At 35.9% G+C, this 23595-nt stretch overlaps 1 protein-coding gene across 7 annotated transcripts in view; it reads right to left on the bottom strand.

Annotated features, from left to right (window-relative positions):
• TJP1 (tight junction protein 1) overlaps positions 1–23595 on the bottom strand; it is a 245271-nt gene that overhangs the window by 64238 nt on the left and 157438 nt on the right. For all 7 annotated transcript variants that reach the window (XM_053223640.1, XM_053223639.1, XM_027067916.2 and 4 more), the window contains one exon: positions 16323–16379. In XM_053223640.1, coding sequence (XP_053079615.1) covers positions 16323–16379 — 57 coding nt within the window. The remainder of the gene's footprint in view (positions 1–16322; positions 16380–23595) is intronic.

Here is a 23595-nt window from a genome sequence, read left to right as displayed (position 1 = left end):
CTTTAAAGCGTGAGTTGGATGGTATGCAAATTATATTGCAATAAAGCTAATGCAAAAAATGGTTAATGCTGAAAAAAAAACAAACAGGAAAACATCTAGCTAGCCAAAAACAATGGCATCTGTCTGAATCTGTCTTCTTATATATCTTCCCAAAATAATATAAGAACAAATCACTACACAAAACCATTCCCTTATTATAACTTGAAGACAGACAATATCCAAATTTCAAAACAGCCCCAGAAACAGGCCTAAAATTTCAAAAATAAATGATTAGCATGAAACACCTGTTAGCACAGCATTAGAAATATAAGAAACTACTTTACAGAACAAATTCAAATACATCTGAAAACCTACACGAACCAGACAATTCCCTAGGGAAATACACAATTATTGAAATGACTCCATCAGAAATTAAAAATGCAATTTAAACAATGTAATTTCTGGAGAAGAAATAGAGAACATTATGAGGGAATTATCCCACAAAAAAAGCACCAGGAACAAGATGATTTCATAGGAGAATTCCACCAACTTCATGGAAGAATTCATAAGAGAATTCATAGGATGATTTCATAGAATTCATAGCCTCAAAGCTCCATATAACTCGTCCAGAGCACTGAAAATGAAGGAAAGCTTCTAAACTCTTTTTAAAAAGCAACTAGAATACTGGTATCTAACTCTGATAGTGACTGTCCATAAAGACAGAGCCCCACTACAAATATTAAAGCCCAACATGATTTATGTATATCTATCTATACAAAAAGTTTTAAGCCAAAAAAGAGCAAACAGGGGGCATATAAATACTCCATGACAAAGGGATTTATTATAGGAATGCAAGATTGATATATAAGGAAATTCGCTGGTATCATATATCCTACTATTAAATTTCAATGGAAAAAATTTTTATGATTATATCCAAAGATCCTGAAAAGGACTTTGACAAAATCCAACATTCACTAATAAGAAACTTTAAAAAATGAAAGAAAATGCATTCAATTGTAACATGTTGCTTTTTAGTAAATTACATGAAGAAATCCAGTTTCATATACATATGTAATTTAAAAAAAGAAGAGTTATTTTAGTAGCCCTTTTAGGTAATTATGGATATTGTTTGATCTTAAACCAAAACTTGGTATCAGTTTCTTAACACTCGCAATGCACAATCTGAATACCAATAAATATTTTGTACTGTTACATGAATATCCATTGGCCAGTTTTACACTTTCAATGGATATTTCACCCATCATGATTTTATAACAGGATGCCTTAGTCATTTGAAAAGTACTTAAAGCAAATTATTCTTCTGCTTTTTTTTTGTTTCTCCTTGGAAGAGGCTCAGACTAATCTTTTTTTTTTTTTTTTAATGTTTATTTCTGAGACAGAGACAGAGCGTGGGGGGGGGGGGGGAGGGGGCAGAGAGAGAGAGAGGGAGACACAGAATCCAAAGCAGGCTCTAGGCTCCGAGCTGTCAGCACAGAGCCTGATGCCGGGCTCGAACTCACAAACCGTGAGATCATGACCCAAGCCAAAGTCAGTCGCTCAACCGACTGAGCCACCCAGGCGCCCCTAATCTTTTATTCTATGTACTTTTATATTGTTCATTTACATCTTGCTTGGTAATTCTTTCATTTAAAAATTTAAAAAAACACAAAAAATTATAAAGAAATGCTGAAAATATCAGGAACTTTCGATGAGAAAAGAGATGAGAAGATATTTTCCTTAAGGTTTTACTTGTGAGCCAGTCTAAGTGTAGTTTTTGGCTGCAGTGAACCAGGGTCGAAAACTTGGCCTGCACCACTGCTTCTGTGCAGCTCCAGCACTTAGTAAGGCAGGGAATTCTTGGATTAGTGCTTGCTACAGTTCATTTAATGATTACCCAGATGTCTGTGATCCCCAAATCTGGCTGGGGATGAGAATCATTTGAGAACAGTTTCAAAGTGCTTGCTGATGTACAACCCCCCACCTCATACCAATTAAATAAAACCGGAAGAGGGGAGCTGGCAAGCATTTTTTAAGAAGAGATTCTAATGGACAACCAGGGCTGAGAACCCCAGCCTTAAATGGTTTGTGAACTTCAGACCAGGTTGGTAATCAAGAACCTTCAAAGCTCTCTGAGGTACCTGGGTGGCTTGGTTGGTTAAGTGTCCGACTTCTGATTTTGGCTCAGGTCCTGATCTCACAGTTCATGAGATGGATCCCCACATCAGGCTCTGTGATGACAGCATGGAACCTTCTTGGGACCCTCTCTCTGCCCCTCCCCTGCTCGGGCATGTGCATTCTCCCTCTCTCTCAAAATAAATAAATTAAGAAAAAAAATTCAAAGGTTTCAACTATTCCACACTTCCCCTTCCCTCTACCTTCACCATTGTCTTATTTGACCTTCTCAATAGGTTTCTTACCTCCACCTACTTACAATTTACCTTCCCTCATGTTTGAAGGGTTATCATTTTTTTAAAGTTTATTTATTTTGAGAGAGAGAAAGAGAGAATGCATTGTCAGCATGAGGAGGGGGAGGGGAAGGAGGGGAGAGAGAGAGAGAGAGAGAGAGAGAGAGAGAGAGAGAGAGAATGAATGAATGCCAAGCAGTCTCTGTACAGATAGTATAGAGCCCAACGTAGGGCTCAATTCTACAAACCGTGAGACCATGACCTGAGCCAAAATCAAGAGGTGGACGCTTAACCAATGGAACCACCCAGACATCCATGAAGAGTTACCATTGTAAAACAATCTAATCCTGTCATTCCATTAGCCATAGGTTCAAATTCTTTAGTATGAAGCATTGTGAAATACAACTCCAACTTGCTTCCCAGCACCCTAGTCTTTGCTCTAAACACACAGAACCACGAATACCTGCTTAAGCATGCCATACATTAGCAAACTCTATTTTGTATCTCCTCTCTACACCTAGGATTCCTTTAGCATCTCATCAGTCTTGCAAGTTTCAGTTCATTAAAATCCAAGTTTGGTGTCATCCCATTCATAAAACCAAACCACTTTTCCACTAGTAGAAGAGATATACACTTCTACTTAACAAATGGCACTGTAAAAAGCCTGGGGTATCAAGGCCCAGCCTGGGAGGGATTCACATACTCATCTACATATTCCAGCTAAGAACAACCCTGCAAGGGCCTAACACAAAGTGATTTGTCAACAATAACAAACTAGGGACTCAGCTGGTTAAGCGTCTGACTTCAGCTCAGATGAGTTTAAGCCCTGTGTTGGGCTCTGTGCTGACAGCTCAGAGCCTGGAGCCTGGTTCGGATTCTGTGTCTCCCTCTCTCTCTGCCCCTCCCCTGTTCGTTCTCTGTCTCTCTCAAAAATAAATCAACATTAAAAAAAATTACAAAAAAACAATAACAAACTAAAACAAGTATACGATTAATTATTCAATTTAATTTTAATTAAATTCCCCTTTATAGAAAGCTGTCTTTTTTTAAACTAGCACTAATTTGAGCATTAGCAGCTCAGATTTCTAGAAAAATAAACAGCCATAGTATCATGGATTCTGAACCTTCCTGAATTCTCAAATAAAAACAAGCAGGGCAACTGCATGATAAATAAACAAACAAACAAACAAACAAACCACAGACATTTACAACAAATCCAGGTAACCAATAAATGCTCTTCAGGTATAAAACACAAGCAGTCAGGGCTGAGCAACCAGCTATGAGACTTGTGTGTTCCCAATACCTACGTGAAAGGAAAGCTATACAGTGTCTGACATACCTAAGACCTGAAGAACCCCCAAATAACTGATAGGTATTCTTCACTGGAAAGAATGGCAGAACAATTTGAGAACAGCAGTGGGAACTGGGAGGGATTTCCCCTGCTCTAATAGTGGGTGAAAGCAAGGAATCAGGCAGCAGAGCCTGAATCAACTGGAGCAGTGTGACCCCTAGGAATTCTCAACACTGACCTATCAGGCCTTTCTGGACAGGGCCCAACATTGTGGAGAAACTTTTGGCAGTGCAATCAAAGTTGGGCGGGACAGGAATAACAGAGACAAAAGAGAAGGTCCAGATAAAAGTGTGCAAAAGGCAAATAGCTAGGAAATGTCAGAAAGCAGCAGTAAGGTTTTTTGGCTGACATACATGCAAGTACGTGTACAAACACACACAGGAAAACAGCCAATTTCTAAAGAACTCAAAAGAACTAATTTTATATAAAATGAGCAAAAAAAAAGTTAACAGGATCAAATCCCTTACAAAATTACTATAAATATAGTGAGTAGCAGAATAATATCCCTACAGAAAAGGGAAGCATGACAGAATGAGTGTTCAAAAAAAGAGGAAAAAACGACCAAAACTGTTACTATTAAAAAACTAAAAGGCATAAGGAAAATAGGTAAGGCATGAAAGAACATAAATAAGAATTAGAAAAACTCAAAAATGAGTTGACAGAATTCAAGAGCTAATTTATAAATTTGAAAGTCATTTTTGATAGGAACACAAGACCAAATAAATACTGTAAGAGAAAAAGAAAGCAAAAACAGAGAAGTCTTTTTAAAACCAAAAAAGAAATGATGCATAAGATTTTTTTTAAAATTCTGAAAGAAAGTAAGTATTGCAAGATAGGCAATAGAGATACAACATATGTACAGCAGGAGTCCCTAAAAAACTAAACCAAAATAAGGGAAAAGAACAATAAAACCGGTAAAAAACAAAAACAAAAACAAACAAAACTTAACCAATACTATTATTTTTTTAATTAAACTACATACTCAAAGGATGCACACTACTTTAGATATGAGAGTTATCTGAGAGTATCAATTCAGAAAGACTAACACCAAAGATCTACCCAAATAAAATGATTATATTTTAAGGAAAAAGACTCTCTGACATCTAGGCAAAAAAATCTCCTAATTTATAAAGAAACTTAGATTATCATCACACTTGGATAGCAAAATGTTATGCCAAAGATAACACAGTTAAAATACTCAAAGGAAACATGGGGTGCCTGGGTAGGTCAGTCAGTTAAACGTCAGACTTCAACTCAGGTCATGATCTCACTGTTTGTGAGTTCGAGCCCCGCATCAGGCTCTGTGCTGACAGCTCAGAGCCTGGAGCCTGCTTTGGATTCTGTCTCCCTCTCCCTCTGTTCCTCCTCCTCTTGTGCTCTGTCTCTGTCTCTCAAAAATGAATAAACATTCAAAAAAAATTTTTTTTAATAAAATAAAATACTCAAAGGAAACAGTAAGCCAAGGATTTTACATCCACTAGAATGGACAAAATGGAAAGCATAAAAGGCACACATGAGCTAATAAACATGCAAAAACAGAGAATACCGTTTTCATGATCTTCCTTAAGAATCTAATAGAAAATGACTTTCTGACAATCAAAATAAGAGACACACAAAGAGCACTGGTGACAAGCATTAAATATATACTTACGTCTAAGATTAAATGAGGATTAAGGGGTGAAAGGATTAAAGTATGTAATAGCTATATGAGCTACATATAGTAAAAATCTTTTTTTTAAATGGGGAGAAGAATAAGGATAGCATGTGTAAAAATTTTTAGCATTGTGTTCAGTAATCAAAATTGCCAGTGGCAGAATGATTATTCTTCACAATCATATGCTCTGTACTGGACTTACTAAATGACTAACATGGTTGCCTTCCCAAGGGATTTTCAAAAGAAATGCAAATTAGTCCATTTTTTTCTCTTGTATTTTTACAATAAACACTTTGTAGGTGTGCCCAAAGATAGCTGACTTTTACACGCTTACATGAGAAAATGTCCAGATAATGTTTTTTATTATGGTGGTGAGGGAAGGGATTAAAGAGAATACATACAATCTCATGTATTTGTGCACACACATATACAGTTATAGCTTTTGGATGGAAGAGAATTAAAGAATTGTACTTTCACCATATTTTATCCTTTTGAGACCATAAGCACCCATGAGCAGCAATAGCTTAAATGTTTCTATCTTTGCCTGGTAGGGAAACTGAATTTATGATAAGAGGCCTGAAATCTGTTCAGTTTCTTGTCCAGTTTTACTGAACATTAACCATGCCCATTCCTTTATATATCATTATGACTGCTTTTGCCTTGAGTAGTTGCAACAGGGATCCTATCTATGGCCCACAACGCTGAAATAATTTACTATCTGACTCTTTACAGAAAAGGTTTGCCCAGTCATGTGTATTAAAGCATTTTTTGATTCCTTAAAAAAAAGGGAGGTGAGGGGAGGAGTAGTTCCTAAAAGTTGACTTAGCTGCAGAAACATCTGGATAATCTCTTTTCCAAACATTCTTCTCTGTTCTCTTTAAAAAAAATTTTTAATGTTTATTTATTCTTGAGGGAGAGAGAGCCAGAGCGAGAATGGGGTAGTGGCAGAGAGAGAGGGAGACACAAGGTGAAACAGGTTCCAGACTCTGAGCTGTCAGCACAGAGCCTGATGCGGGGCTTGAACTCACTCACGAGCCATGAGATCATGACTCGAGCTGAAATTGGATGCTTAACTGACTGAGCCACCCAGGCGCCCTTCTTCTCTGTTCTCTTTAAAGATGCCCAATTTTTTAGTTACAGATTTCCCTTGTTACTGTCTATTTTTCCTCCTGGTTTTCCATGCCACATTTTTACAATCAGCTAACTTAATCTTTCCTAACTTTTTTTGCCAATTACAGTTTAACTCTTCTCCACTTGTTCTTCCAATCAATCCTCAACATTCTATGACACCTGGGACGCCTGGGTGGCTCAGCTGGTTAAGCATCCAACTTCAGCTCAGGTCATGATCTCAAAGTTCATGAGTTCAAGTCCCACATCAAGCCCTGCACTAACAGCTCAGAGCCTAGAGCCTGCTTTGGATTCTGTGCCTTCCTCTCTCTGCCCCTCCCCCACTCGGTCTTTCAAAAATAAATAAATTTAATAACAAAAAAAAATTCTATGAAACCTATTCTAATTGTTTTCCCAATGGACATTGGGATCACAGAATTTTAAAACCAAATAGATTCTCAGCAATCATTTGATTCAACTTCCTTTTTACAAATGAAGGCAGAAGGTCGGGGGTCCTATGTGTGCCTCTACTACTTTCAGATTATGACTTTATGTAGGACCTCTGTGGACTTGAGTTCCCTCACTTAAAAGAGATTAGGATTCTATTAACTCTGATACACTTTGATTCTATCAGGTTTTAAAGGCCTGTTCAAAATTAGTTAGTGCTGGGGTGCCTGGATGGCTCAGCTAGTTAAGTGTCTGATTCTTGATTTCAGCTCAGGTCATGATCTCACCATTCATGAGATCAATACCCATGTCAGGGCTCCACACTGACAGCATGGAGCCTGCTTGGGATTCTGTCTCTCTCCCTCTCTCCCTCCCCCGCTGCTCATGTTCTCTATCTCTTTCTCAATCTCAAAAAATAAATTAATTAATTAAGCTTTAAAAAAGAGAGATCAAAAAGACCCTTAAAGCAGTTTTTCTACCTATCTTGGTAGTTCTCAGAATGTTGCTTAAATTATCTTGACTGTTAGGTTGGTTCCTTTTTATCTTTGTGTCCTTAAACAGTTCCCTGGCTACTCAAATTGTGTGTGTATGTGTCCCCATTTGTTCTCACACTCTCTAACAACTCTGATTCTCAATCTGTAGCTTCCATTTCTAATTCCTATCCTATTTTCTTACTCCCAGCTTCTTACAGGACACCTCCAACTGCTCTTCTCCAAAACTGTCATTTTCTCCACAAAACTGACTTCGCCACCTATGTTCTACTCTTAAAAAAAACACCAAAAAACAAACAAAAACACCAAAAAACAACAAGACCCAAACTTGGGCTGCTTCCCTACCAAACTTACTTCTTTTTATTTATTGCATGTATACGTAGCTTATGTGACAGAATTATAGGAGTTCTGAATTTCAGAAATTACATTCCATACACATTTTTTAAATTTAAAATTAATTTGACATATAAATGGAAAAAGCATTACATGCTAAGTCCAATGACCTGGGTTCAAGTTATCGCTTTTATGCAGCATTTCAGAAGACCTATCTGACACTCAGTTTACTTTGTGTGGCTATGAACACCTTCTTCACAGAACGTTAAAATGAAGAGTTCAAAACACTTACAATGCACTCTACCAAGGTAAACAATAGCCTTCAATCAGCTAAAACAAGCCTACCTTAGTTTACATGTTTACATCAGTGTAAATGCTTACTTTATACCCATCTTATACCAATTTGGCGCTACTTACCAGATATAAAGGATTTCTCCCCCCTCCCCTGCCACCTGCTCAACTTGGGACAAGTTAAATGAGATATAATCACATAACATAAAATTCACCCTTTAAAATGTACAATTCAATGTTTTTATGTATTCAGAGGTGTACAACCATCACAATTAATTTGGCAACATTTTCATCACCCTGAAAAGAAATTCCTTACCTCTTTATAGCCATCATCCCTCTATGCCCCCAATCCTAAGCAACCACTAGTCTATGTTCTATTTACCTGTTCTGACCATTTCTTATAAATGGAATTATACAATATATGGTCCTTTGACTGGCTTCCTTCACTTAGTATAATGTTTTCAACATTTATCCATAGTGTAGCATGTATCAGTATAGCATGTATTAGAAAGACTGTACTTCCCCCCACCGTACTGTCTTGGCACCTTGTTCCAAATTTACTTCTTATTCAGTCACCTCACTAGCTGACACATTTGACTGCTCACCCTTAGAATATCTCCTAACTAGGTTCCTTTCTTTTAACTTTTACCCTTAATTCTTTAATATACAAATACTCAGATAATCTTTAAATAATGCTTTTTAAGAAAATAAAAAAGATGACCAACTCATTCGTTTAAATTCCTAAATAAGAATTTGCTTAATTGTTCAAAGGATCATAAAAATACATATGCATTTTCTAAGAGAAAACATCTGAAGCTAAAGAAAGTGTAGGTGGGTCACGGTGGCAAGAGGGGTGGAACACAGGACCCTCTGAATGCCATTAGCATCTCAAGCTACAGACCTGCATTTCCCAATGACAGCCATTAGACACATCATGAGTGAGCACTTAAAACGTGGTTAGTCTTACCTGAAATTGTGCTGAAATTGCAAAATGTACATTGGTTGTGTAAGAGTCAGAATGAGAAAAGTTTACCAAGTTTTGAATATTGAGTACATATAGAAAATGACATTTTAAACAAAATTTTATAATCTTATTTAACTCAATGTGTATAAAATATTTTAACTTCACCTGTATTTTACATTTTTTAATGTGAAGACTAAAAAGTTTTAAACTACAGATGTGGTCTGCATTTGCATTGTATTGCTACTGGACAATGTTGCTATACAGACTTTCCCTAAGAGTGACTTTATTGAACAGGCTGGCCTTCTAGGGAATTAAGTTTTATTGGGCATAACCAAGTACCAAGCACCAAAGGGATAGGAAATTGATTAAGATTTCCTACCCTTAAGAAAATTATAATGCAGTAGGAGAAGGGATAGACAACAACCAAAGGAATATATTCATCTGTCACTGAGGCTCAATGGGGAGACCAGAATACATGAGGCAAGGAGTTCTGCCTGTTTTTGTTCTCTACGCTTACAATAGAGAGAAATACCAAAAAATTACTTAGCCTTGAATATTAAATAGGATTTCAGTGGTTTCTAGCATTCTAAGGTGAAGAAAGTTTCCTCTGAGAACACGAACAGATGAGACAATATGGAAGCACATCATATATTATTCTTGACAATAAATAGGAGAAAACTTTAAGAGTTTTAGTCCACAGTAATTTTATTCTTTCAAAAGAAGTTACTTCCACCTTTCTTATCACTGACTGTCAGATGTCAAAGAATATGATTTGACCGTATTTGGCAATACTCAGTATCTATACTACAAGTTATTGCCGAAAGCATACAGCCTCAAATTATCTTCTTTACTCACCACGATTGCCAAAAACCCATGAGCTCACCTCAAGGAGAGTGACTTTCTCCTTCTTCTGTCAATGCTTCTTAAAAATGCAATGCCAGGACTGCCTGGGTGGCTCAGTCGCTTAAGTGTCTGATGCTGGCTCAGGTCATGATCTCAAGGTTCATGAGTTTAAGCCCCACATCAGGCTCTCTGTTGTCAGCACAGAGCTTGCTTCAGATCCTGTCCCTCTCTCTTGCTGTCCCTCCCTGCCACTCTCAAAAATAAACAAACATTAATGAAAAAAAAAAAAAACCACTAAAAAAAAATATGACGCCAGAGGCCATGGTCCTCCATTTCAAACTGGAACATTTTAAAAACGCGTATTAGGGGCCCCATTCCAAACCAAATGAATCAGAACCTCTGTTCACTGGGGGATGACCAAGTTGACTTCTCTTTATAATAAACCTGGAGAGCCACTGCTCTAAGTCAGTTGTCAGCAAACTATAGCCTCCAGGCCGAAATAATAAGTAAATAAAGTTTTACTGAAATATAGCCATACCCACTTGTTTACCTACTGTCTGTGGTTGTTTCTGCAATACAACTGTAGAGTTGAGTAGCTGTGACAAATTTATGGTCTACAACATGTAAAATGTTTACTTATCATCCAGCACTTCAAAATACATTGTGCTGATAATGCTCTAAAATAGTCTAAATCTTACTACTCTGGATCAACTCAGAACACCAAAAGACTGTCAGATTTGAAAGTACTGTTCTGTGGCCTCAGAGAATGAAGTCAACTGAATTATGCTTTGACATATATGTCTCAATTTGCACTGACACGGCTAATTTTAAAAACCTTCAAAAAACAATTCCTGAAAACAAAAAACAAAAAAACAATTCCTAGAGGGATGGTCTTTGAAGACTTCCATTCTGTCATAGTCTCTGTGATGAGGCCCAGAAGCAACACAGGTCTATGTTCCCAGCTTAACAGTGAACATGTTTAAAACCAAAGAATTATTAATTATAAACTCATCTCTATGTATCTTCTGATGACATTTTTCTGGGCTGGTACCTTTCTTTTTCTTTTTTTTTTTTTTTTTAATGTTTATTTATTTTTGAGAGAGACAGAGACAGAATGCGAGTGGGTTAGAGGCAGAGAGAGAGGGAGACATAGAAGCAGAAGCGGGCTCCAGGCTCTGAGCTGTCAGCACAGAGCCCAACATAGGGCTCGAACTCACAAGCTGTGAGATCATGACCTGAGCCGAAGTTGGATGCTCAACTGAATGAGCTACCCAGGCGCCTGGGCTGGTACCTTTCTCATAGCAAAAGAAAACTGAAGTATGAGAAGAGATCATCTACAGAACAGAACTACACTCATCTTCTAAATAGAAAACTCAGACTTGCCTGATTATTACACCTACCACGAGTTGGTATGATACTTCTAACACATTTAGAAAACTGGATTCTGTTTTCTCAATATTCGAGATCTTTTCCTACTTTACCTGAGCTAATGAAATACAGATCTGTAGTAAAATGACTTAGCATTTCCCCACATTTGAAAACCTAACAAAACCAAGCAAAGCAGCAGAAAGGAGAAACAAACTTAGCTGATTTGTGTCTTTTATTTACACTTAAAAGGTATGAGGAAAAAACAAACATGTGATAATGCCAAATTATCTCTACGGTTTTGAGTGATCTAGCTTCTACCTAAAGAAATTATATAAGGAACAGCAATTTAAACCCAATGTAAGCAAAAGAAAGGAAATATTAAAATAAGAGCAGAAATCAATGAAACAAAAAATAAAGAGTATTGATGAAAACAAAATCTGGTTTTTTAAAAGATCAATAAGATTGTTCAATCACTAGCTAGATTGACCAGGAAATAAAAGACATAAATTATCAATATCAGAATGAAAAAAGGGACATTATTATAGATCCTACAACATTAGAATAAGGGAATATTAACCATTTTATATCCATAAATTTGACAACTTAGATGAAAGGGACAAATACTTTGAAACATACAAATTACCAAAGTTACCCAAAAAACTAATAAAGAGATATGTAACTTGAATAATCCTATATAAAATTAAAGAAACTGAATTTAAAGTTAAAAGCCTCCCCCCCCCCCCTAAAAACAAACACACACACACACACACACACACACACACACACACACAACACACACAAAAATCCCTCCTGGAGCAGATGGCTACACTGGTGAATTCTAAATTCTATCAAGCATTTAAGTAAGAAATAACATCAACTGTACAAGAACTCTACCAGAAAACACAATAGGAAGAAATACTTTCCAACAGCTGGTTTTGAGGCTAGTAGCTTTCCCTGATACTAAAACTAGAGAAAAACAATATAAGAGAAAAGTCTAGCAAATCAACCTATTAATATAGAAGATGGAAAATAAATCACAACCAAATAGAATTTATCTTGGGAATGCAAAACTGTTGAGTATTCAAAAAGCAAGACAATGATTACACCAACAAACTAGTAAGAATACTCATTTCCTAACCTCAGGCACTACTTGTAAAAACAAAGTACTGGTGGGGCACCTTGGTAGCTCACTTGGTTAAGCGTCTGACTTTGACTCAGGTCGTGATCTCACGATTCGTGAGTTAGCCCTGTGTTTAGCTCTTTGCTGACCTTAACCTGATAAACAGCATATACAATAACTTGACAGTTAACATCATACTTAATGGTGAAAGACAGAATATTTTAATCTAAAATTAGGAATAAGGCAAGGAGGTCTGCTCACCATAATATCTTGGAAATCCTAGCTGGTGCAATAAGGCAAGAAAAAGAAACTGCATACAGATCAGATCAAAAGGAAGAAATAAAACTGCCTCTATTCACAGATGCCATGACTACATAGAAGAAAAGTTGTAAGTTCATTTATTAAAAAAAAAAAAATCAATAGTATTTCTACATATGAACAATCAAAAATTTAAATGAAAAAAATACCATTTACAATAGATTCAGGAAACATGAAATGTACTTAACTAAAAACCTAGCAAAATGTGTGTAAGATCTGCATGCCGAACACTATAAAACAGTAATAAGAAAATAAAAGAATGGAAAAATACATCATGTTCAAAGTTTGGAAGACTCAGTATTGTCAGTTCTCCCTGAATTAATCTATAATGTAATAAAAATCTCAGATTTTTTTATTTGACAAACTTACTCTGAAATTTGTGTAGAAAAGCAAGAGAACTAAAATAGTCAAAACAATTAAAAAAAATAAATTTGGAGGATTCACACTACCTGATTCCTACACCTAATATAAATCTATAATAACAAATGCAGAAGTGACTGGCAGATGGGATAGACACACAGGATCTACAGAACAGACTAGGGAAACACCTATTTTTGACAAAGGTAGAAAGCATTTCATGAAGAAAGGAAAATCTTTTCATAAACAATGGCCCAAAAGTTTATGGACATCGTATTAAAAAAAAAAAAAAAAATCCTCTGCCCACATGTAATAACATACACAAAATTTAACTCAAAACATCCAGAAAAAATCCTGTGACCCTGGGCTTAGCAAAAACATCTCAAAAGCATGATTGATAAAAGTAAAAACTAACAAACTGGACTTTTATCAAAATTTAAAACTTATGCTCTGCAAAACACACTATTAAGAGAAGGAAAAAAGCAAGTTGTAGACTGGGAAAAATATGTGCAAAACAATATCTGATAAATAACTTGTACCTTGAATATATAAATAACTCTCAAAACTCAGTAACAACCTCAGTGCACCAAAGGACACAATCAACAGAGGGAAAGGCAATTCCTGGAATGAGAAAAAATATTTACAAGTCATATATCTGCTAAGGAGCTAACAATATTCAGAACATATAAAGAATTCCTAAAACTCAACAACAAAAAACAAATAACCCAATTAAAAAATGGGCAAAGAACTTGAATGGATGGTAATTTTATGTGTATTTTACTGCAACCAATACAAAAACAAACAAAAACCCCCATAATACCTCAATATTAAGAAAACAAACAACCCTATTAAAAGTGGGCAAAGGATTTAAATATATTTTACCAAAGAAGATATATGGATGACAAGCATACAGACCTTAATGTCCTTAGTCTTTAGAGAAATGCAAACTAAAACCACAATGACAAACACACTACACAACTATTAGAAGGGCTAAAGTTAGGGGGGCAAAAAACCCCTGATAATATCAAGTGTTGATAAGGATACAAAAGCAACAGAACTCTTATACACAGCCAATGGAGATGCAAAATGGTACAGACCATTTGGTGGTTTCTTATAAATGTTCACTTACCATAAGACTCAGAGCAAGCCCATTCCTAAATATTTACCCAAGAGAAATGAAAAGTTATGTTCATACAAAAACCTGTACACTATGCAGAACTATAACCACAAAAAACTGCAAAATATCCAAATAATTCTACATCCATACAATGGAATAATACTCAAGCAATAAGGAACTAAAAATAATGGCAACAAGAGAAACTACTGATACAAGCAACGTCATGGGGAAATCACAAATGCATCAGGCTGAGAGTATAAGAAGTAAGTGCTGAGAGTATAAGAAGCTAGTCTTAGAAGACTATATATTGTATGAAATCATTTATGTGACTATATGGAAAAAAAACACACCAGTGGCTACCAAGTGCCGGGGTAAGGGAACAAAGTTGATGACAAATGGGTACAAGAGAAAAGTTTCAGGTGATGGGACAGTTCCGTATTTTGGTTGTGCTGGTGCTTACATGACTATACGAATTTATCAAACAGAGAACTGTACACAGAGGATAAATTTTACTATATGCAAATTATACCAATAAAAGCAATAAAGGTGTTAAGAAAATGTAATGTGATAAAAATAAAATACATAATACAAAATTATATCACAACCAAACACTTATAAGGTATGAAGTTATTTTATAACATGTTTAATCTGATTTAAAAATGCTACCTAATAGCACATTTCAAACAGAGTGGCTATATTTCAGCCTTAACAATTAAAAGTTAAGGTTATTGTTACTTAAATGATTTCTTCTACCACTTAGGGAGACATAAAAAAAAAGTCAACCATATCTTATCTGAAATCACTGTTTTTTAATAATTAATTTACCCATTATCTATTATGTTCAGATTCAAACATATACAAGATAATCAGGGGCAGAGTTCAGGAACTTAATTTACATACCCCTTTCTATTTTCCTAGTAATGGATACAGCTGGTAGAAACAGTAGTGTGAAGTATTTAAATATTCTCTAATCTCTTTCTATTCATTCTGAAGAGTTAGCTCTTTTCAAAGCAGGACTGGGGAGAATTATGGAAGGCACTTCCTTCATGGTAAGCATAAATAGGTCCCATTAGCCCATTTTAAACCTATGAAAACCCAGGCTCCAGCAGGGGGTTATTAGATCACTTACTCCTTTCTAAAAGAAAAGAGGAAGGAACTAGGATTCAAATTCAGAGCAGTCTCACTTCAGACACAAAGCTCTTTTTCATTTTCTTTTTTTAAGTTTATTTATTTTGAGACAGAGACAGCCCAAGTGGGGGAAGGGCAGAAAGGGAGGGAGGGAGGGAGGGAGAGGGAGAGAAAGGGGGGGGGAGGAGAGGGGGAGAGAGAGAGAGAGAGAGAGAGAGAGAGAGAGAGAGAGAGAGAATCCCAAACAGGCTTCATGCTGGCAGCACAGAGCCCGACAGAGGGCTCAAACTCAAGAAACCTTGAAATCATGACCTGAGCTGAAACCTAGAGTCAGATGCTCAATGGACTGGGCTACACAGGTGCCCCCCTCAGTTTTTTTAATTTGGGAAAGAGAGAGTGCACATGCACCAGTGCAAGGGAGGAGGGAGAAAGAGAATCCCAAGGAGGTTCCATGCTCAACGTAGAGCCTGATGTGGAGCTCAATCCCATGACCCTGGGATCATGACCAAAATCAAAGATACTCAACTGACTGAGCCACCCAGGGGCCCCCAAAACTCTTAATCTTACCCAGTTTACTGCTATTTGCTCTCTGTCCACCTGCAACTGCTTAAACAATAGCTTGGATCTACATGTTTCAAATCAAAAATATCTTTTAAGGTTTTATTACTCACACAATCTGTTTTAATTTTAACCCTATAATACCTGCACATATATTCAGAAAGTCTGAAGGAGTTTACAGTTTATATCAACATGCAATGTGTTTTATTTGATGATTCAAATTTTTAAAAATAAATCACTTACTTTCTCAAGTCAGGAATAAAATAAACCAAATATACAAATAATCACCAAAAGGATATATGAAAAAGTAATCACGTTCACCTCTAACCTTAATAAAGAATTTATTGCAACTCTAATTTTAAACAAAGGAATATAGAAAAGTTTTTTCCCCTTTCTTCTGACTTCCTGACATCTGGCTTTCCTCTATTGTTTTCCAAAGTTGCCAGTATCCTGAGTTATACACAGATTATTTAGTGCAACAGAAAACTTACCCTGTGAAGCGTCACTGTGTGTTGTTCCCATATAGCTGTTTCCTCCATTGCTGTGTTCTGAGAAAGGAAAAGAAAAACAAATCATTTCTCTGTTAAGAAAATGTCTTTAATAAAGTGAGTGAGATAATCCAGCAAACAATTCGCACACTGAAATACCAAAATCCATGCTGTTAATATTAGATATTCTGAAAAGAGTTTAATAATTATGGAAGGCTTTTGTTTGCTTTTTGTTTTTGTTGTAAGAGACAGGAAACTACACACAGGAACTTCCTTTGTTTTTAACTTAATTTGGACAGATGCTGCTCTACATTCATTTCATGTCAGCTCAAACTGGCATTCAAGCTAACTCTGTAGTAACTTTATACTTAACATTAGATAGAAAAGAATAAAAGTTGGAATAGTACTATTTTAAAATATCTGATGACACATAAAACATTAAAAAGCATTGCGCAGTGTAACTGTGCAAAGGAAGGAAAAGTCAAATACTTTTTAACTCAGTAAGTAGAAATATACATGTTACCGGAAACTAGATAAGACCATTAGATATGTTTGGACATTGGTTGCTTTAATATCACATAGTTAAACACTACTGCACCACCTAGTTTCAGTTTTGCTACAGAATTATCTTTTCAAGCTCTGGTTATAACCCTTAAGTAAAAAGAAAAAAAAAAGTTTTTTCTAGTATATGTATCGTGGTCACACAAAACAAAGAAACAAATTAACTACAAAGTATCCCCAAGAATCACCATTAAATTAAAACAACACACCTTCAATCCAGGTACTACTCAAACCATAGTGTAGCTCAGGCTCACCTCCTGTCAAGAACCTCTTAGTAAAGCGGGAAATAAGTTACTATTCAAGGCATTAGCACTAAAGAATTAAAAAAAAATTTCTTAGAAATTGGGTTAATTGCTCTTAGAGGCTTAAATAATTCAGTCTCTTTTAATGTTACCATTTTATGGAACTGGGGTTACTAAAAATATATTATATTTACAAACTTTTTTTTTTTTAACAAAGTCCTTTCCAGAATTAACAAAAAGCTGGGTAGAAGGGGAAAATGCTGAGCATGACATTCTCAGAACATCACAGGTTACCCACAGTTAGAAATGCTGATTTCACAAGTGAGATCCGTCTTCTATCACACTGCTGTCATTTAGCATCGTGAGAATATGCCCATCAAGGTACCATGGACCCATTTCTCCTTTCCCACAACATCTTTAATCGAAGATTAATGCCACTTTAGAAAATGAATCCCTTTAAGGAAAGCCTGTTTCCCTAAATTCAAAGCAACTAGATTAACTTTCCTGCCAGATGAAAAAAGAGGGAGAAAGGATCTCTGTTCACTCCCATAGATAAGAACTACCAACCTTACCAGAGTTTTGTTTCAATCTTCCAATCAAATGCAGCAAAACCTCCCTTTGATGAAACTCTGCTAGAAACAAAGCTGTTTTGTTTTTTCACAAAAATTGACCAGGATTTAATGTATTTAAAAAAATTCCTCCATCAATGTGAAGTAACGATGACATGAGTAATTCTGCTAAACATCGAGAGTCCTACTGAAATATACATGATAAAAATATCTGCAATAATTGCCAGTTTGTCCAATCTTAGCTGACTTATTAAAAATGAGAACTGCTTGCATGGCTCTAAACTCATCTATTCTCAATCCACTTTAACCAGCAGCATTGCTTCAACTGCCTTTTCAATCCCTTTCATATCAGTGCAAAGGGAAAGTGATCCGACAACAGACAAGTACCTTGATAACATATTCTTTGGTATGAAGCAGCTTATCATCCTCCATATGATTTTAATCACCACAAGTTTTCCATTTTTCAAAAGAGTATTAATCAAACAAGGAATTCATTTAATGTTAAGGAGGGTTAACAAGGAGGGTTAACAAGGGTTAATGTTAAGGAGGTTATGAAACAACATATATTGTTATTCTAATTTTAAACGTGAGTAGTAAAGGAGGCTGAAAAGACACAAAGTGTTAACACTGATCATCTTCAAAGTGAAGGGATTAGGAAGAACATTTTTCATTAGGTATTGTATCTTTTTGCTTTCCTTTCTTTATTCCCAATCAGAATAAACTGCCAGTGTATTTTAAACCACATTCACCAAATCCCCTTGGAAACTTCAAATATCTTTATTAACTTTGTTTTAGGAAACCAAGTAATATTTAAGGAAATTATTTTATTTTATTGTTAATTATAAAAAGTAGTTATTCAACTGTTGGTAAGGTCTTAATGTACAAGCCTGAAGAAAACTGCAGTAAGAGAAATTAATTTTGTTCAGATAAGGGAAAAACTAAAAATACTACAACAACTGTCTGGCATTCCAATCAAAATGAATATTTCTTTGGAGGGATTAGAAAAGTACACATCTCAACTAACTCAATGGCTTCTCAAAAAAGGGTAGTAATTGCTCATTCTCTGTTAAAGCCAAACATAGCCTTATTAGCTTGATTTATCACAAGGGAGACGTATGCAATAGAGATTGAGACATTTAAAAAAGGTGATTAGTCAGGCTCTTGACCAGCACATTAAACCAATTTAATCCACAATATGAATGAATTATTATGCCTTGCCAATCCTACCACTTAAACCACAAAACAACAACAAAATGTAGTCCTAGTTTAAATCGGGAAGCATGTCCTCTCCTCTCCACTCTCTAGCCTTTGGTTTCCTTCAGTGGCAGAAGCAGCCAAATTCTATCCATGTTTGTTTACATTACCAGGTAGACCTTACAAGGAGTTCTCAATGAATAGAGAAGAGAATAGATGAATGAATGGGTTTATGATAATGCAAATATAGTCAAATATAATGGAAGACTCTTATTTGTCAGGATTCAAGTATCCAGTGCAAAATTCTTTTGACTTTACTATGTTCAAAAATAATAATAAAGTGGGCGTGGGGGGGGGGTGTCTTACAGTAAATCACTCAAAATTGAAGGCTAAAAGTGATATGAAACAGTTTTTATACTAATGAACACGACTTTCATGCTGTTGGGGTTTTTTTGAGACAGAAAGAGTGCATGCGTGCACACAGATGCACAAGTGGGGAAGGGGCAGAGAGAGAGAGGGAGAGAAAATCTTAATTAACCAGGCTCCACACTCAGCAGGAAGGCTGACACAGGGCTCAATCCCAGGACTCTGGGATCATGACTGAGCCCAAATCAAGAGTCAGATACTTAACCCACTCTGCCACCCAGGCACCCCTATTAAACACTATTTTTGTAAGCGCTACTAAAAGAAAAAAAAAGTTCACTAATAACAGAATTTTGATGCTTTAGAAAAAGGGGGACAGAAGGTTTCTTTTGTTAGAATACCTAAGAGTACCTTACGTTTTCACTATGACCCCTTCTGTAGTGTTTTATCAAGTTCATCTATTACCTATACAAATACATGATGATTAAACTCAACATCCTTATTGTAAAGTTGCTTCTCGTTTCTTATTAAAAACAATGCAAAGCTGCATAACTTGGACATGGATCTTCTGAGAAATCTACAGTCTCATTCCCTGGGCTTTAGGAGACCAAAGAAAAAGTGTTACTCCTTTAAGCACAATACCAGCACTATTATTCCCTAGTAACCTGGAAAGATGCTGTTACACGGAAAATGAACTAGATGAGAAATACTGAGATCAGAGCCCAAATCTGCCATACTGGATAGGTGACCTCAGTTTTCCTTACCTATAAAATTAAAGAACTGGATGAAATTATCTCAAGTAAAAGGTTCTTTCTACCTCCAAAATTCTATTGGACTATAATTCTAATTGTAGTCCAATTATAATTCCAATTTCAAACTTGCCGCAAATTCAATTATTAGTGGAGTACTGCAGACATCAGGAGTGACTGCAAATTGTGACTACTGGATTCTGAGTTATGAGTACATTTCTAAGTCAGTATCAACTGACTAGAATCACAATTTCTGAAGAAGCAAAAAGCTGCATTTCAGAATTTGCCAAGAGTTTGTTTGGTTTCTTTGTTCTAAGATCCAGCTGGCAAAGACACTACTCAGATCACCAACTCTAACGGGCTTCCTGCCAAAACTTCAGATCCCCATTCTAGGCAGTTTTGCTGTCCTTTAGGGATAATTACAGATTAAATGGGGAATAGACAGGAGGACACAAAAACTGACAAAACAAGATGAACCTATAACTGGGAGAAAACCAAATCCAAAACAATAAATAAGGCAACTATTCTACAAACGAAGGAAAGATCTTACTCCTTAACATTATCTAGACACATAGCAGGATTTATAGTCAGTTAAATTTTACTGCTATAGCTGTAATTTTAAAAGCAACCCATTCATTCATTCATTCATTCATTCATTCAACAAATATTTATCAGATATGCAAGTGGTGTGGAGGCCAAAAATAGGTCCCTCTTCCTCTCTAAAGGGCTCAAGGAGTAAGTTTATAACACTACATACGTGGTGTAGAAGAGAAGGAAGATTCTGCCTGCTGTGAAGATCAGAGATAGGAGTCCCTGAGAAAACAATGTTCAAGTTCAAGCTTGGAGAATGATCAGGAAAAAAAAAAAAAACTGGGGAGACAAGTTTCAGAAGAAACATCGCATCAGCAAGGTTGTTAATGCTGCACATAAAGTTGGCTGTGGGATGGCTGAGTTGTACGATGTGTGGATGAGGAAAGGGTAAAAAGAGAAGTTGCAAAAGTTCCTTTACAACAGGCCTTGTAATATAATGCTAAGGACTCTAAGCTCAGTGGGAAAACACTAAGAAATTTCAGGCAATCACATGACATAGCCCAAACTCATTCTGAAGGCTGTGGAAGATGGATTTTAGGTAAGGAGACCAGGTAGAAAGTTAAGGTGTAAAGAGGGAGAAGCTAAAGATGGCCAACTGGCATCTTTAGATGGACAGCTGAGTGGAAAAGCAGGAAGAAGAAAAGATTATAAATTCAGTGTTAGACATCCTAAATGGAAGGTGCCTGTGGAAATACTGAAGCAGAGATATAGGCAATAGGAAGCTAAATATACAGGGCTGAAGATCAAGACTGAGATCGCGAGTAGATAAGGATCTAGAAGTAATCAACAAAGTAGTGTTGAAACCAAGAGAAAAGATCCAATTACGCAAGGACTAAGATGACCCTGTGGACTACAAGTATTTGGGGGGGGGGGGGGGGGGGCGGGGACCAAAGGAACAGCCAATGAGGATAGAGGAAAACCAATGAGCTAACACAAAACATCATTTATTGCTCGGAGAGTACACCAAAACAAAATATAAAAATGGAAGCTATGACCTTTAAATATTAAATATATACCTAGACTAGTTTAGTCAGTACTATCTCTTAAATGAGGCAGCTGAACACTCTTGACAACTTGCTGTCCTCCATTAGGAAAATCAAGTAGTAAAGGAAGGTGCTTTCTCTGGAGTCCTTCTGTGAACAGAGCTGCTACACTGAATTATTTCTGAATTCTTCTGCTCTCCAAAGTGTTTTTGTTTTGTTTTGAGTTATTTTCCACCCAAAATAAAATGCAAGATCATCTACTGAGATCAGGCTGAGCCAGGAACTTAAAAAATACAACCTAAGTTTTAATGAATAAAACAGATAGATGACCCCTGACCTCTTTGGCCTTATCAATTAAGTATTTAATTTCAACTGTGATCACTGATATACAAATAAAATACAAAGAAAAAGACTAGAGTATGTGTTAAAAAATAGGTAAAATAAGCATTTGGATTAATCTGAAGGGCTGTCATGTGAACTCTCAAAATAGAGATGTCCAAGAAGTAGTAAAAAAATGTCCTTCAAGTAGTAAAAGAGACAAATCTAAAGCCAAAGGAAGAGAGGTCTTGGAGACACTCAGGGATTCAACAAACTTCTCAAATACAAGTTAAGAATTCACTAAGCTTAAGAATTCAAATAATGATCAAAGTAAGAGTGCAGTCTCTCAATAGATGTTGAGTTGGATGACAGTCTCCATAGAAAGGAAGAAAATTTAGTAGCTAACACCCAACTATACTCAACAAGAGTTAAATTTTCAAATACTTTATTTTGTCCACTCTTTGGTTGGCAACTTAGGGGACAAATGATGATAGATATGATTAGAAAACGTTAACAGCTAGAAGACAAAGTATAAATGGAATTTTTTGGTTGATCAAAGTTGGAGGTCTCTGTAAAATATAAGTTTACAAATAAATCTTTGCCCTGTCCTAAGATCAATGTGAAAGGATATCAACTTAACTAAGTTACCATTATATGCAGATTAAAAATGACAATTTCTCATCTGGGACAGTTACAGACACTCTAGAAAACTGTGAGTGCTTTCCAGTTATCAAAAATAAAACTATTTTTAGGTAGACATTTTCTAATGGCCTGAAGATGGATAAAAAGACTTCAAATTCTTTTCAGGTAGAAAGGGGAAAGGGACTGAAGTGGCAGGGAGGACTATGGAGTGATATTTCTAAGTGTATCTTTTTGTGTAACTCTGACTCTCAGAACCACAGTATTCTTTCTATAAATATATATCTATATGTATGTAAATATATACATATATATACACACACCTTGCATATCAAAACAAAACACACACACATTAAAACACAGATATGGATATGGGAAATTATCCAAAATGGAATACAAATAATAACAAGTATGAATCTAACTGTATTATAAATGAATAATGTGATCACATGAAGAAAGCCAAGGAGAAAACACAAGTAAGAAACTGTAGTTTTAAAACAGTATCCTGACTGAATGCTGTAAAGCCAAAGACAAAAAGAATTGTATAGAAATTCTGTAGCCTAGTTAGTCTTTCTCCTGGAGGTATGGGTATAAGTTTGAAACTATTTTGTATGTATATCAGAAGTAAACCAAGAAGCAAATACACTGTAGATAATGAAAGCTGGATTTCTACTGCTGGGAGAAAAAAGTTATAAATAAGAAAAGGAGGAAGGTTATAAATAAGACTGGAATCTGAAGTATCAGGACAAACCCTTGGTTTTAGACATCTATACACACAGATACAGAAAGAGTCACGTACATATGCACAGATTACTATACATATATCTATTTCCTAGCTCTAGCTGCTGAAAGAGCCTAGAAGCAAACAAACAAAAACTTCCACTGCAATGAGCACAGCCACCATCATGAAGATCTAAATTTCTAAATATGATTCTCTAATAAAAGAAATCAGGAATCCTTGGAGAAGTGGTTGCTTTCAGGGTGAAAATATAAAATGAACCTCGAATATCATGTGATACCAGAAATTAAAGGACTGCCAAAAAAAAAAAAAAGGTTTGTCAAAAGAA

Source organism: Acinonyx jubatus, chromosome B3 (assembly GCF_027475565.1).
Source record: "Acinonyx jubatus isolate Ajub_Pintada_27869175 chromosome B3, VMU_Ajub_asm_v1.0, whole genome shotgun sequence".
NCBI classification, from domain to species: Eukaryota; Metazoa; Chordata; class Mammalia; order Carnivora; family Felidae; genus Acinonyx; species Acinonyx jubatus.
Note: the sequence above shows the minus strand (reverse complement) of the source record. Positions and strands in the feature narration are given on the sequence as shown.